The sequence below is a fragment of the Dipodomys ordii genome, unplaced genomic scaffold, assembly GCF_000151885.1.
Source record: "Dipodomys ordii isolate 6190 unplaced genomic scaffold, Dord_2.0 Scaffold43, whole genome shotgun sequence".
In the NCBI taxonomy this organism is placed as follows: domain Eukaryota; kingdom Metazoa; phylum Chordata; class Mammalia; order Rodentia; family Heteromyidae; genus Dipodomys; species Dipodomys ordii.
In genome coordinates this window covers 7763110-7777297 of record NW_012267259.1, presented here as the reverse complement: position 1 = coordinate 7777297, position 14188 = coordinate 7763110, and the positions used below count along the sequence as shown (strand labels likewise).

Sequence of the window (14188 nt, the reverse complement as noted above, 5' to 3'; positions counted from 1 at the left end):
TGGTGCTGTGGCTCAAGTGGTAGAGCAGTAGCCTTGAGCTGAAGAGCTGAGGGACAGCACCCAGGCCCAGAGTTCAAGCCCCATGACTGACCAAAAAAAAAAAAAAAAAGGATTAATGAATGGTAAGAGGGAGAGAGAGAGAGAGAGAGAGAGTGTGTGTGTGTTCTAGTCCTGGGATTTGAACTCAGGGCCTGGGGTCTGTCCCTGAGTTTCTTTTGCTCTAGGTTCTCATTCTACCACTTGAGTCACAGCTCCACTTCCAACTTTTTTGGTAGTATACTGGAATAAGAGTCTCATAGCCTTTCCTGTCCCAGCTGCTGAACTGCAATCATCAAATCTCAGCCTCCTGAGTAGCTAGGATGGTAGGGGTGAGCCACAAGTACCTGGCTAGAAATAGCTTTTTCTTTCTTTCTTTTTTTTTTTTTTCTTTTGGTTACTTGTGGGGCTTGAACTCAGGGCCTGGGCACTGTCCATGAGCTTTTTCATTCAAGGCTAGTTCTCTACACTTTGAGCCACAATGCCGCTGATGGTTTGCTAGTGGTTAATTGAAGATAAGAGTCTCACAGACTTTCATGCCCAGCCTGGCTTTGAACCGCGATTCTCAAATCTCAGCAGCCTGAGTAGCAAAGATTATAGGTATGAGCCACCAGTGCCTGGCTACATTAGGCTTCTACCTGCTTGATAAAAATGGTATTTTGTTAATACTATTTTGTCATCTCCTGTTTTTTTTTTTCCTCCTTTTTTTGTGCCAGCCCTGGGGTTTGAACTCAGGACCTTGGTGCTGTCCCTAAACTTTTGTGCTTGAGGCTAGTGCTCTTCTACTTGAGCCACAGTTCCACTTCTGGCATTTAGGCATATAATTAGAGATGAGAATCTCCCATACTTTCCTTCCGTAGCAGGCTTCAAATCAGATCCTCAGATCTCAGCCTCCTGAGCAGCTAGGATTACAGGCGTGAACCACCAGTGCCTGGCCTGTGTTTTCTTTTTAAAAAATGTATCGTGGACCCAAATCAGTATATTTAATTAGGTCTCTGTAACATAACAAATTTCTGATTCACACACACACACACACACACACACACATTTGAAGTATTACTAGTATAAACCACTTTATAATAAATACTTTCCTTTTTCCAGTATTACCTTGCCTGGAAAGGCATTTAGAGTTGTTCTGTATTTTCCTGGATTCCCTCCAGAAGTGGGCTAATTGGCTGCAGCTGTGATGTCAGAGAATGCCCTTTGACAGTAGGGTTATTCTGCTGCCACTGACTTTCTCCTAGATTTTGTGTTTTGGTGCTAAGGACTGAACTCAGGGCCTTGTGCATGCTAGGCAAACAGTCTACCCTTTGAGCCATGCCCTGGTCCTTATATTTTTATTTGGTTTTTGAGCCAGAATGTCACTAACTTTGCCCAGTTTGACCTCCAGCTTAGGATCTTCCTGCCTCTTCCTCTTCAGTAGTCAAGGTTACAGGTATGCATTACCATGTTTGGCTGACACGGACACTGGGAAATTGCATGAACTATAACAGTTCGTGAAATTTAAAAACCTAGCCTCTTCCTCAGCCAGTTAAGTCTTTGCCTGGGGACCTCTGGATGTTAATGCTAATTTAAAAGATAAATCAATTGATAAGCTCTCTTGTCAGCAATGGGAAAGAGAAGATTCTAGCTACCTAAGTCAAAAGTAGATGTTTTCAGTTTATTTGAGGGTAATTAGCTGAATAGTTTTGAAGAGGGATATTACTGACCAATCTTTTTTTTCCTTAAATTTCTCTCTCTCTCTCTCTCTCTCTCTCTCACACACACACACACACACACACACATTCAACTGTGCATTGGATCCAGTCTAGATCCCATAAACATTTAGAGCCTATAATTAATTTCCTTTGTTTTGGTATTTAGCAACCAAGCAAGCAGAACATTTTACTTAATTAAAGCAACATTGTACTTAGTAGAGTCTGTAAGTGTATACATGAGGAAAAAAATGCTAAAAACAAGAACAAAAATGAATTAAATCACATGAGAAGGCCATCCCACCTGAGAGTGGAGACAGCACCTGTGGGCGGGTGGGGGTGGGGAAGCAGAGGGGGTGGCAGGTGAAGAGCCATGGGGCAGATGCGGCTCCTGGACCTCACTTACCAGCTCATCGCCACTCCAGGTCAGACTGACTTGTGTACTTGGATCTATGTGTTTATTTGTTTATACGTATTTTTTGTAGTACTCAGTTTCTTTAAAAAAAAAAAGAAAGAAAAGGAAAATAAAATGTCTCTGCTTTTCTTCTCCTTTCTCATTTGATTCAGTGTGGAGTTGAAAACATCAGAAGAGCGGAATCTCTTAATGGAAATCCATTGTTCTCTAAGGTATCTGCGGCGTTACGAGCACTTTAGTAGAACATACCAGGACTAATCCTCTGAGAAACTGGCAGAATATTGCTTTTCTCACATATTAGTACATTCCGAGTTCCAATTAATTACAAAAATAAGATCGAATTCCTTATCTGCCCCCTCCCTTTTTTCCTCCATAGGTAGTGCCAATTTTCTTATTTCTAGCCATCTCTAACGATGTCTAATTTAAAATCTGCTTTTCAGAAGAAAGGTAGAATCGGGAGGGGGAAGAGGAGGTCTCCTTTGCTAACATTGCTGAGGAGGCTCTGGAAAGGAAGAAGCTATAAAATTGAGTTCAGGCAGTTTCCCCAAAGTAGCCCTCAGCCAGGACCTGGATGTGGGCAGAAGATAGAAAGGTGCGCCCTCAGGACCGGCAGCTTTGTGGCTTCTCATGGACCTGTGCTCCTGTCTTGCAGGCTCTGGCTGATTTGGTATACTCACACATGCAGTCAAACAAGCTGTGCTCCAAGCAGTTGACTCTGAGCTGTCCTCTGTGTGTAAATCCTGTCTGCAGGGAGACTAAATCCTTCTTCACCGGCCAGCAGCTGTGACCCTGCCTGAGGACCCACGGGATTAGGCAAATGCCCAACCTCCAGACACTTCGGATCTGGAGGAGGACACTACTTAGAGATGGAGGAAGCAAGCCTTTGGGCACAGACTGTGTGATTTTCTGGGGCATGGATTCTGCTATCCTGATCAAGGGGTTTCTGTTTGTATTTACCTAGACATAAGCATCCCCAGTCCTTCTCTCAGGAGAAATTGATTAGTTCGGAATGTCCAGTAGGACATGAAAAACACTGAGTATTTCTTATCTTATGAGACACTTATCTGTTTTAAATACAGGGTTTGATTTTTATTGTCCAAAACCACCTCGTAAAAGTGGTATGGAGAGTCGTCTCTGGGGGCTGGCAGGGTGCGTGAAATCTGGGGACAGCCTCATGCATGCGAGTAGTTTCTTGAATGAATATAGTTGAGTTTGTGAAATATAAAAAAGAAGCGCTGAGTTGGCTGTGTAATTGAGAGGTAGAGCGTTCACCTAACATGCAGAAGGCCCTGGGTTTAACCCCTAGTCACATACACACTCTGCCTGCTCTTACCTATGTCAGAAAGTAACAGTGCTGGTGAGTCAGTGTGTGGGCTGTGTTGCCAGCAAGGCCACCAGTCATTAGTCATTGTGATGGCTGTGTGAGGCTCATCTCTCCTCTCCTGAATGCCCAGACAGAATGAAGCACACACACTACTGCTGTGAGACTCGCCAGGCTTGCAGGCTAACATACTTAAAGAAGCCAACACTCACCACACAGGCCTTGGTCTGAATCCTAGGTGCCTCAGGGAAGGGAGCTCCCGCCCGCCACTTTCAGTCTCCAAAGACAGCACTGCTGGGAAACACCATCAATGGGCTTCATTGTACATCTCCCCTGGGCCCAGGTAGTCTTTTTGCTCTGTGTCTCCTTGATCTTGGTTTCTTTTCTGCACATTTGTTTAGGAGTTATTTTATAATGTCAACTATATCTTTTAACTTTGGGTTCTTTCTTCATTTATAATTTTTTGTTTGAAAATTATATAGCCATATAATAGGACATTAGGAAAATACAAAGAAAAAAAACCCCAACCACTAATGCAAAATAGTGTTACCATTTTATTGACTGGCATTTCTTACCTCCTTTTCCTGTGGATTTTTTAAAAATTATTATGAAAATGTCATACAGAGGAGTTACAATTACATGGGCAAGATAATGAGTACATTTCTTGTCAAGCATTGTTGTTTCCTCCTTTGTTTCCCCTTCCTATCCCTTCCCATCTTCCCGCCTCCCCCCCACCAAAGTTGTAAAGTTCATTTTAAGACATAATGTCTTGTACATCTCATTGTTGCAATGGGTCCACCTGTGGATGTTTTTGATGTCATTTTCACCTTGAATTTGTGAGTGAAAATTGTTGTAAAAATGCAGAAATAATGTTGGATCAGGATCTGATCTATATTTGATGGATCTGTGAAGAGTTTGTAATGATCACTATTTTGCTGCTCAAGGCATCTGAAACTTTGTTCTTTAATAAAAAAAGGCACTTCTTTGATTGTTTGAAAAAGCCAGTTTATAAAGTAGAAGTAATTAAGGGATTCATAGATCTTCTATATTCAGGATTTCCTATTAATAAATATTATGACTTCATTAAGGTTTTAACCAATTTAATTCATGCTGTCTCTTAGTCTGATTAAAATGATTAAGCAGGAGGAATTTACTTTATAATATGGAGAAAGAAAGATGCCATCTGGCTATGAATCATTTTTCTACACTGATAATGGCCCTCAAATATGAATCACATCTTTTTTTTTCCCAATTGGCTTTATTTTTTATTAGGTGTGTTTCTCAGGAAAGATGAGAAGCATTGTTTAGAATTTTCCTCTCTCCTTTTCCAAGACTTTTTTGGAGATTGGGCTCAGAAAGGACTTGGTGACTGGCCCACAGTGGAGTGAATCCTCTGGGTTGGTGGCCTGGCGTAGGGAGGTGAGTTAAACTTACAACCACTTGCCCTGGTTCAGGAAACCTGCTGGTGATCTTTCTGTTCATTCCTTCAGCTCCTTTAGAAGTGGAACTATATTGGCACAATATAGTTGCAAAAAGTGCAGAGCACTTGCTAGGGTATCTGAAGCCTTTCATTTGATAAGAAGCCTTCAGATCAGCAGTGACAGGGATGTCTGCAACAATATGCCGATACTCACGGGAGCAAAGGGTTTGTGGAGGTCACTGGCTTATGGCTTTTGCCTCTGAGGCTGTTGTCTTTGACAATAACCACTGGTGGACGATAGCATTTGCATTTGGTGGGATACTTTGTGTGTCTATACCAGTACTGGGACTTGAACTCAAGAGCCTTGCACTCTTGGTTGGCTTTTTTGCTCAAGACTGGTGTTCTAACACTTGAGCCACAGCTCCACTTCCAGCTTTGCTGGTTAACTGGAGATAAGAATCTCACCGACTTTCCTGCTTGGGCCGGCTTCCATCTCAGCCTCCTGAATAGCTGGATTACACACATGAGCCACTAGCACCCAGCTGATAAAATTTTTCTTAGAGCTCATTGTCTGAAAATTGTTTCTCTGTTTGTCAATGTTGAAGTACTAATGTTTGCCCTGGTAATTAGCAATGAACTTCTAGCAGTCCTCAAGCGGTCCTGTGTACAGACCTGGCTTTTAATTGATGAGTCCAAACTGCAGAAGACTTGCAGGGACTGTGCCAAGAGGCAGCTCAGCCTGCCAGGGTGATTATGTGGCCCAGGACCACACGTGTGCAGTGTTCTCTGAAAGAGCTGCCTTAAAGGACATGTTTGCACTCGGAAATGAACTCATTGCTTGAAGCCCTTTAAATGTATATTAGTGGCCACTTGGTGTTGAGTAAATAGTAAAAAATCCATGGCTTTCCCTGTGAGTACCTCAGAGTGCATACATATCCTTGCTCAAGTAATCCCCGTGGTAAGAGAGGAACGATTCTCTGGGATTCTGTTCTTTTTTTTTCTTTATGATTGAAACTAGACAATGAAGATTAAGTAGGCAGGGAATGTGAAATTTTCTGCTTCAAGTTCTCCAAAGTAAACCTGTAAGGATGGACAATCTCCTATCAACGACCTTAAAGTCAGATTTGTTCATTTATCTTTTGGGTTCATCTTAGCAGTAGATTTTTCATTTTTCCTTCTTCTTGCTTTCTGTCTGGAGCCCATACGCTGCTATCATGGGACATGTCATTTAGGAAAAAGTAGGCCCTACTTGTATTCTTCAGCTCCTCTGTCCCCCGAAATTGTATAGATCGTTCAGGAAACCCTAACTTAAGACACAGGAGGGAGATGTTAGCACAATCTGATCCCCTCAAGCTTATCCAAAATAAGTTGAGGGAACGGGCTGCTGCCCCAGCCCAGGCAGGACCTGCAGGAAGAGCCACTGGGCCCCTCCCCACTCCCACCCCCCTGGGGCTCAGCAGTGGTTCCTCTTCTGGTCTAAGGAATAGGCATTGCATAGCTACAGCTAGAGGGCTAAAATGATAACTGGTGGCCACAAAGAAAGAACATTAAAAATGTACTTGATGATAATATCTTAAATAAATAAATGTAACGTGCACAGGCATGTGCATCTCTAATCTCTTCCCTAGCATGGAAAATCCCTCTTGTGAGAATCCTGCAGCCAAGCTGGGTGCTGGTGTTCACGCTTCTAATCCTAGCTACTCAGGAGGCTGAGATCTGAGGATCTAAGTGCAAAGCCAACCCAGGCAGAAAGGTCCGTGAGACTCTTATCTCCAATAAACCACTAAAAAAACCCCAGAAGCAGTGCCATGTGGCTCAAGTGGTAGAGCGCTAGCATTGAGCACAAAGAGGTTTCAGGGGCAGCATCCAGGCCCCGAGTTCAAGCTCCAGGACTGACCAAAAAAAAAAAAAAATCCTGCAGCTAGCACAGGACTGTGCCTCCCAATGCCAGGTGGAAAGGAGAAATTCTTCAAGACTTCAAGACCACACAAGCTGGGGAAGGAAATTCTGTGGATACCTCAGCTAGTGCCTTCAGCTAGGGCGGTTCAGTTCCTCCGAGGAAGACAGAAGCTAATCATTCCATTAATTAGCTCTAAAAATTAAAAACAGTTAATTAAAGTCGTGCCCCAGAAAGCCTTTGCAAACATTATTCACAGTAGTTTGGTTCTAACTGCCCCATCATTGAGAGGCCTTGTAAAAGCCCGGGACAGGCGATTTTCTTCTTCTTCCTCTTCCTCTTCCTCGTCTTCTCCTCTCCTCTCCTCCCTTCCCATTCTTTCCCTTCCCTTCTTCACTTTTTCTCTTTTTCCTTTCCTTATTTTTTTTGTTTTAACATTAAGGTTGAAATAGTTTCTATACAGTTAATATTTGTAAGTTAGCAAACATCATCTTGAGAGCAGAGTTGGTTGTTTTATAAGCAATAAAATTATATTCAAGAAAGCCATGGTTTATAGCTAATAGGTCCATAAATGTTTTTCTACATATAGAACACCCAATCTACAAACTCTCTGGGAAGTATATCCTAAAAATATCAATTACCAGATTACTAAAAGTAAGTGAACCATATATATACACACAAATATATGCTACCTATAAGTGCTAAAAATCTTAAATGTATATTTAAAAGTTATTTACAAATATTAAAATATTGCATGTCTGGTGACAAACCTGAAATCTATCCAATTATTTTCTTAGTTTTCATACTTCATACCTTTACCCCTTTTTTATTATTCAATATCCATTGGGATGTGTTGTTTTCACCGATATCCTTACATTGCAACAATATTCATATATCAAATGCATTAAAACTAGGTATTTGTATGACTCAAGAAGCCCAAATTCTACTTAAAATCACTGCCAATTTTTCTTTTTTTTAATTGTGAAAATACTGTATAGAGGGGTTACAATTACATGGGCAAGATAATGAGTACATTTCTTATCAAGCATTGTTGCCTCCTCCTTTGTTTCCCCTTCCCATCCCTTCCCATCTCCCCTTCCCCCCCCCCGAAAGTTGTAAAGTTTTTTCAACATAACGACTTGTACATCTCATTGTTGCAATGGGTCTACCTGTATCCCTATTTAAATGATTTGTTTTTTCCCTTCCTCTCCACAAATCATACCAACATCAAATACAGCGAAGATAAGTATTCAAATGTTTTTTCTTTCATGTGATTGTTTCTAACATATTTATAAATTGATTTCTTTGTTGCTTTGTATGTCCCTCCCCCATGGTATAAACCCTGCTTTCAATTTTTCTTTTTCTTTTTTTATTATTTTTTGGGTCTGGTCGTGGGGCCTGAACTCTGGGCCTGGGCGCTGTCCCTCAGCTCTTCAGCTCAAGGCTAGCGCTCTACCACTTGAGCCACAGTGCCACTTCCGGCTTTTGTCTTTTTGCTTATGTGGTGCTGAGGAATCGAACCCAGGGCCTCAGGCATGCAAGGCAAGCGCTCTACCACTGAGCCACCTTCGCAGCCCCTCTTTTTCATTGTTTATTCGTTTTTATTGTAAAAGTGATGTGCAGAGAGGTTACAGTTACACAAATCAGGTAATGAATACATTTCTTTTTGGATAATGTTATTCCTTCCCTCGCTCTCTCCCAGTTTTGCCCTCCTGTCTCCACCCACAAATTGTTCATTTCTCATTTCCAGTTTTTTTTTGGGGGGGGTCCAGTTGTGGGGCCTGAACGCTGGGCCTGGGCGCTGTCCCTCAGCTCTTCAGCTCAAGGCTAGCACTCTACCACTTGAGCCACAGCACCACTTCCGGCTTTTTTTCTTTTTGCTTATGTGGTGCTGAGGAATCGAACCCAGGGCTTCATGCATGCAAGGCAAGCGCTCTACCACTGAGCCACCTTCCCAGCCCCCTCATTTCCAGTTTTTATATTTAATTACAAAGTAGTATTTTAGTAATTTCACTTAAATGTATCAGAATTACAAAGCTCCAGTGTTTACTTTCTAATATTCCTATGGTTCATTCAACAGTGACACCTGAAAACCTTTGACTTGTTTTTGTCAGATTTCCTTTAGCTTTAGCTAGATAGTTGTATGTCTTACTCATGCTTCTTGTCAGAAAATGTTCTTGTTTGGGCAGTTACAAAGTCTGCGTAGCTCCATGGCACTGAGCCAAGCGTTGAGAATTTTGGATGTTCAAGAAACTACATTTGTTGGACGACAGACTCAATGAGCAAGCGCAGACCAGGCCCTTCAGCCCTCACAGGTCCCTGCCCTGGGGCAGCTTGTTCAGAGGAGCTCTGGGAGGTTCTTGTCTTCAGAGAACATCCTTATAATATTCTGGGGTCCTGGGAGAGGAAGAAATGCTTTTGCTTTTGATGTGGAGGACTTACTAAGCCTTTCTATAAAGAAGAGGAAGTGATCACTAGTGCATTCTGGGAGAACCAGCTTCTCCCATGCTTACTTGATAACACTGGCATGCTTGTTGTTAGCTTCTGGTTTTTTTTTTTTTTTTTTGGTCAGTCCTGGGGCTTGGACTCAGGGCCTGGGCACTGTCCCTGAGCTTTTTTCCCTCTAGGCTAGTGTCCTATCATTGGAGCCACAATGCTACTGATCTTCAGACGTCAGCCTCGCAGATAGCTAGAATTACAGGTATGAGCCATTGGTGCCTCACCATTAGCTCCCATTTTTAGTTTTAAGAATATTGGCTAAATTGGTCTACCGTAGTCCACTAAGATAGATGTTGAAAGTAAAATCATTTGGGGGGAGAAAAAAAAGAAACAATGGCTGGTTGAATCTTCGTTGCAAGCTTTTGGGCAGAGTCTGGGGTCCTGTTTTTGTTGCTTGGAAGTTATCACTTTGACATTTTGTCTACATAGACACAGGTCTGCTCCTATAATGGAAACATACAGGCTGCCTTTTCCCCCTTTTGGGCTCCCTTGTGGTCAAATGCTTATTTTCCTGTCATGTTAAGAAATAATAGGGCTGAGGGGTGGTGGTGGTGGTGGTGGTGGTGGTGGTTCGTGGTAGACTGTTGGTTTAGCATTTGCATTCCCAGCATTGAAAGAAGAAAAAGAAATTGAGAAGAAAAAAAATAGAGCAAGAACTAAGATGAATAGACTTTACCACAGGAATTTATTGCATAGTCTATATTTTTATTTCCTTGTTTAAAAACAATTTTTATATTGGCCGCCCCTGGCAGCTTATAAGCTGATGGTTACATTTCCAGTTTCATCATTCTGTGACATACACTTAAGTTATAGTAAAAGCAAAGGTGACCCTCAAACCCATCACATCCTATTTCTTTTTACTATAGTATTGTTTTATTGGTTATCTGGACTTAAGAAAGTGATGGAGAAAATGTGAATGCAGTTTAAAAGTTGTCTCTGCAGTCATTACATTATAGACATGTAAGGAATATTCTCTTGTTGGAAACCTATCATCCAGTTTTATCCAACTGAGGTTTTGATATGCAAAGCAGTTGTCTCATCTTTGCATTACTTATTGAGGAGAACAAAAAAGAAACAGCATTCATGTCAGAATTATACTTGCTGAGTATTTGCAGCTGTAGGTGAGCTACAGCTGCAAGAACTTGGTGAGATGAGCAAAAGCATGCTTGGGAAATCAGTTGCCTATATGGAATTTATAGCAAAGAGTGTTGTGTATTTCATGATGACTTGTAAAAGGCGTGTTTCACATCTTTCAAAACAGTTATGTTTAAAATATACACTCACCTAGCCATGATTGGCTAGTTTGCTGGTTGGCAAGCAGCTCCCAGCATGGTCCCGCAGGGGCCAGAAATAGCACATACCTGCACTCTCCAGACTGCTTGTCTAGAGAAGTGGTTCTCCCCTGATCACTGCTGTGTGGGGTGAAAGCCACCCCATAGAGATGTAGCTGGCTCATCTTTCTAATACCATTATTTGTCTCCAACACAAACCTCCACACCAGTTGTACTAACAAATGCCTGGAAAGCAAATCCCACAAGAGCAGTTCCATCCAGAAACTGAGTAGGAGAACCTTCCCATGGCGAGATCGGGGTTTGTACTCAGCTGGAAGATTGGCCAGAGTGAGGCCCACACACAGCAGCTGGAACGGAAACTTCATTGTTAGGACGAAGCAGAGGCTCTGCCCTTTGCCAGGACTCGTCCCTTCACATCCAGTCTTCTGAAGAACCAGACCCTGGGGTGCCTATGCCAGCTGGGACAATGGTGTTGAGGGAACCCCATGTTCTGAGCTCCCAGGTTTCAGTGGACCCCTGAGGCAGCAAGCTTCTCATCAATACCAGGGGCACCTCAACACAATGTCACCATAGTCCCAATGCCTCAAGTTTGTACAGGTCCTATTTTTCTCAAAGCACAGCCATCCTGCCTCATACGTAGGCTCTGCAGCCCAGAGGTTTATTTGTGTTCTGCTTGTGTCAGTTACATGACAGAAAAAAAGGAAAAAGCTGTATCAAACTGAATTCCAATTTCCGCTCCCTCAGAGTTTGACCAAAACAGGACAGTTCAAGGCAGTCTCTTCACCCTTCTCTGCCTGCTCTTCGGCTCCCATTCATGTTTCTGAGATGCCTTCTTTTGTTCCTGATAGTCCATTATCCTTTGTTGCAATCTTTTTGATTCCCAGGAGCTAGGAATATCTGCAGTGTTTGATTCCTCTGTAACCCCAGAGGCCACTCACCAAGCTAAGCTGTGATGGTGTCCAGGAGAACGGTAAGCCTGACTTTCCTTCCTGAGAGCTGACTGCCTCTTCAGGAGGTGATCAGAGCTTTCATTGCAGCTTGGAACATGGATTAGCATTTTTTTGTTGTTTTTTCAAATTTTGTTTTGTGGTGTTTTGTTTTTTGTCAGTCATGATCTTGAACTCTGGGCCTGGGCACTGTCCCTGAGCTCTTTAGCTCAAGGCTAGCGCTCTACCACTTGAGCCACAACGCAACTTTTGGTTTTCTGGAGGTTAATTGGAGTTAAGGGTCTCATGGACTTTCCTGTCCAGGCTGACTTTGAATTGAGATCTTCAGATGGGCTGGCTTTGCATTTCAATCTTCAGACTCAGCTTCCTGAGTAGCTAGGATTACAGGCGTGAGCCCCTGGTACCTGCCTGTAAATTATTTTTTAATTAGAACGCAAAGTAGATGAGAAGGGGGAAATCTTTGATTAATCTTAAAATATTCAATGACTATTTTGTGCACACTTTAAATTTATAAAAACATTCATATTGCTTTTATTTACATCTCATGGGTGGTCAGGCACCTGTGTCTTACACTTGTAATCCTAGCTACTCAGGAGGCTAAGATGAGAGGATAGCAGTTCAAAGCCTGTCCAGGCAGGAAAATCCATGAGACTCTTATCTGGAAGTGACTCAAGTGATAGAATGCCAGCCTGGGGTGAAAAAGCTAAGGAACAGTGTGCAGGCCCTGAGTTCAAGCCCCAGTACTAGCTTACTCATGCGCGTGCGCACGCATGCGCGCGCGCGCACACACACACACACACACACACACACGGATATATTTTTGTCATTTATGTGTTATTTTGTAACATAGTTATTAATGGCTACACAATAGTGTATGGATGGATGTGCTCTAACTTGTTTAACAAATTGAATCATTAGAACTCTTTATTATTTTTTGCATATTACTAAACAACAATTTGATAAACATCTTTATAGGCACTATTTTGTGACACATCATCAATTATTTCCAGAAGAAAAATTTCTGGAAGTGGATTTGGGGGGTCCAAGTATATTCTAGAAGAATACAACTAAATAAGAGCCCATGTCTAATATATTTCGAGCTGTGTAGCATTTGAGATGTGAGCACCTGTGGTATTAAAGCCTAACAAATGATAGCTAATTTGCCTAGCAGACTATTGCTATATTCTAGGAGATAAAATTCTAAATTCCACAGCCTTTTTTTGTTTCACAAAGAATGTGATGGAAAAATGAATTCGTTTATTACAAAGGTTTTTTTTATTTTGTTTTGTTTATTTGTTGGTCATGGGGCTTGAACTCTGGGCCTGGGTGCTGTCGCTGAGCTCTTCAGCTCAAGGCTAGCACTCTACCACTTGAGCTACAATGCCACTTCTGGTTTTCTGGTGGTTTATTGGAGATAAGAGTTTCATGGACTTTGCTGCCTGGGCTGGCTTTGAACCGCGATCCTTATATCTCAGCCTCCTGAGTAGCTAGGATTACAGGTGTGAGCCACTGGCCCCCGGCTTTACAAAGAGATTTTATTTTGTAAATACAGAGACTCCAAAATCTGAAGCAATGTCTGAAATTTGAAGAAGAATGAATATTTTAAACTCAGGGTGCTCACAGAACCCCCTGGAATCTGGGGAACACTTTCCTTGTCCCTTTCTCTATGTTGCCTATTTTCTCTCTTTTGGTCACTTTCCCTGATGGGATCATGGGCAGAGAAAAGAGAAAAAATAACATTCCATAGCTGTTGATCTTTGTTCATCAATAGCTTTGCAAAGATTTTGAATATTGGGGAAAAGCTGAGTTTCTGGTAAGAACAATTTGGGGGCTTCTGATGGATTTCATTTACCCTTTTCAGGTTTGCAGGCCCTGGACATTGCCTGTGTGTTCCAATGCCTGCCTGTCCCCATCCAGCTCTGAGCCGCTCTCACAGGCCAAAGCCTTCCATCAAAGCCAAGCAGGCCTCAGCTCAGGTAACCACTGCACTTACACAATTGTCCCTTTACAGAAGGTCAGTGGGGAACGTGTTCCTGTTTATTCCCTCTTGAAGGTTTTCATGTCCACGCTAACCCACTGCGGGCCTGGGCCAAGGCCAAGTTGCACATCAATATTTTAAAGTAGTGGTGTTATAAAATTTATGGAAGACGCACAAAGGACAATTCCCTGAAGTGATAGGCCCGCTGAGAAGGGATATTGGCTAAAAGGAGATTTCCCACTTTTGAAACAGTGTGAGATCAAGTGCCTGGCTGGAGAGGCCCTTTATATGCATGGAGCTCCAGAGCTCCGTGGAAAGTCTGACCTGGTTTCAGATCCCACCTACAACTGTTAATTTATTTGGTTATCTATTAACAGTCTCCTGGCAGCTTACTTTTATGTTTAAAATTAAGTGCTTGATTGATTATTTTCTAGAGCCGTGATGGGCTGTTGTTCTATACTTAAGCCAATCCATTAGTGGGCTCTCTCATTACTGATCTTTCCTTCCTCTCTTGGTTCAGTGTGTATATGTGTGTGTGTGTGTGTGTGTGTGTGTGTGTGTGCATGCAAATGCACATGTGTGCACCTCAAGACTGGAAAGGAAGGAAAGTGTAGAAAAAAGTGGAGCTTTTATATTCTCTTAAGTACTATCTATAAGGACCTTTCTCTCTCTCTCCCTCTCTCTCTCTC

The 14188-nt window shown here is 42.3% G+C and overlaps 1 protein-coding gene across 1 annotated transcript in view; it reads left to right on the top strand.

The window, feature by feature from the left end:
• Fech (ferrochelatase) overlaps nucleotides 1-4126 on the top strand; it is a 36560-nt gene extending 32434 nt beyond the window's left edge. Inside the window, exons 10-11 of the mRNA XM_013019031.1 lie at nucleotides 2298-2357; nucleotides 2798-4126. Coding sequence (XP_012874485.1) covers nucleotides 2298-2357; nucleotides 2798-2932 — 195 coding nt within the window. The 3' untranslated portion in view covers nucleotides 2933-4126. The remainder of the gene's footprint in view (nucleotides 1-2297; nucleotides 2358-2797) is intronic.
• The last annotated feature ends 10062 nt before the right edge of the window (nucleotides 4127-14188 follow it).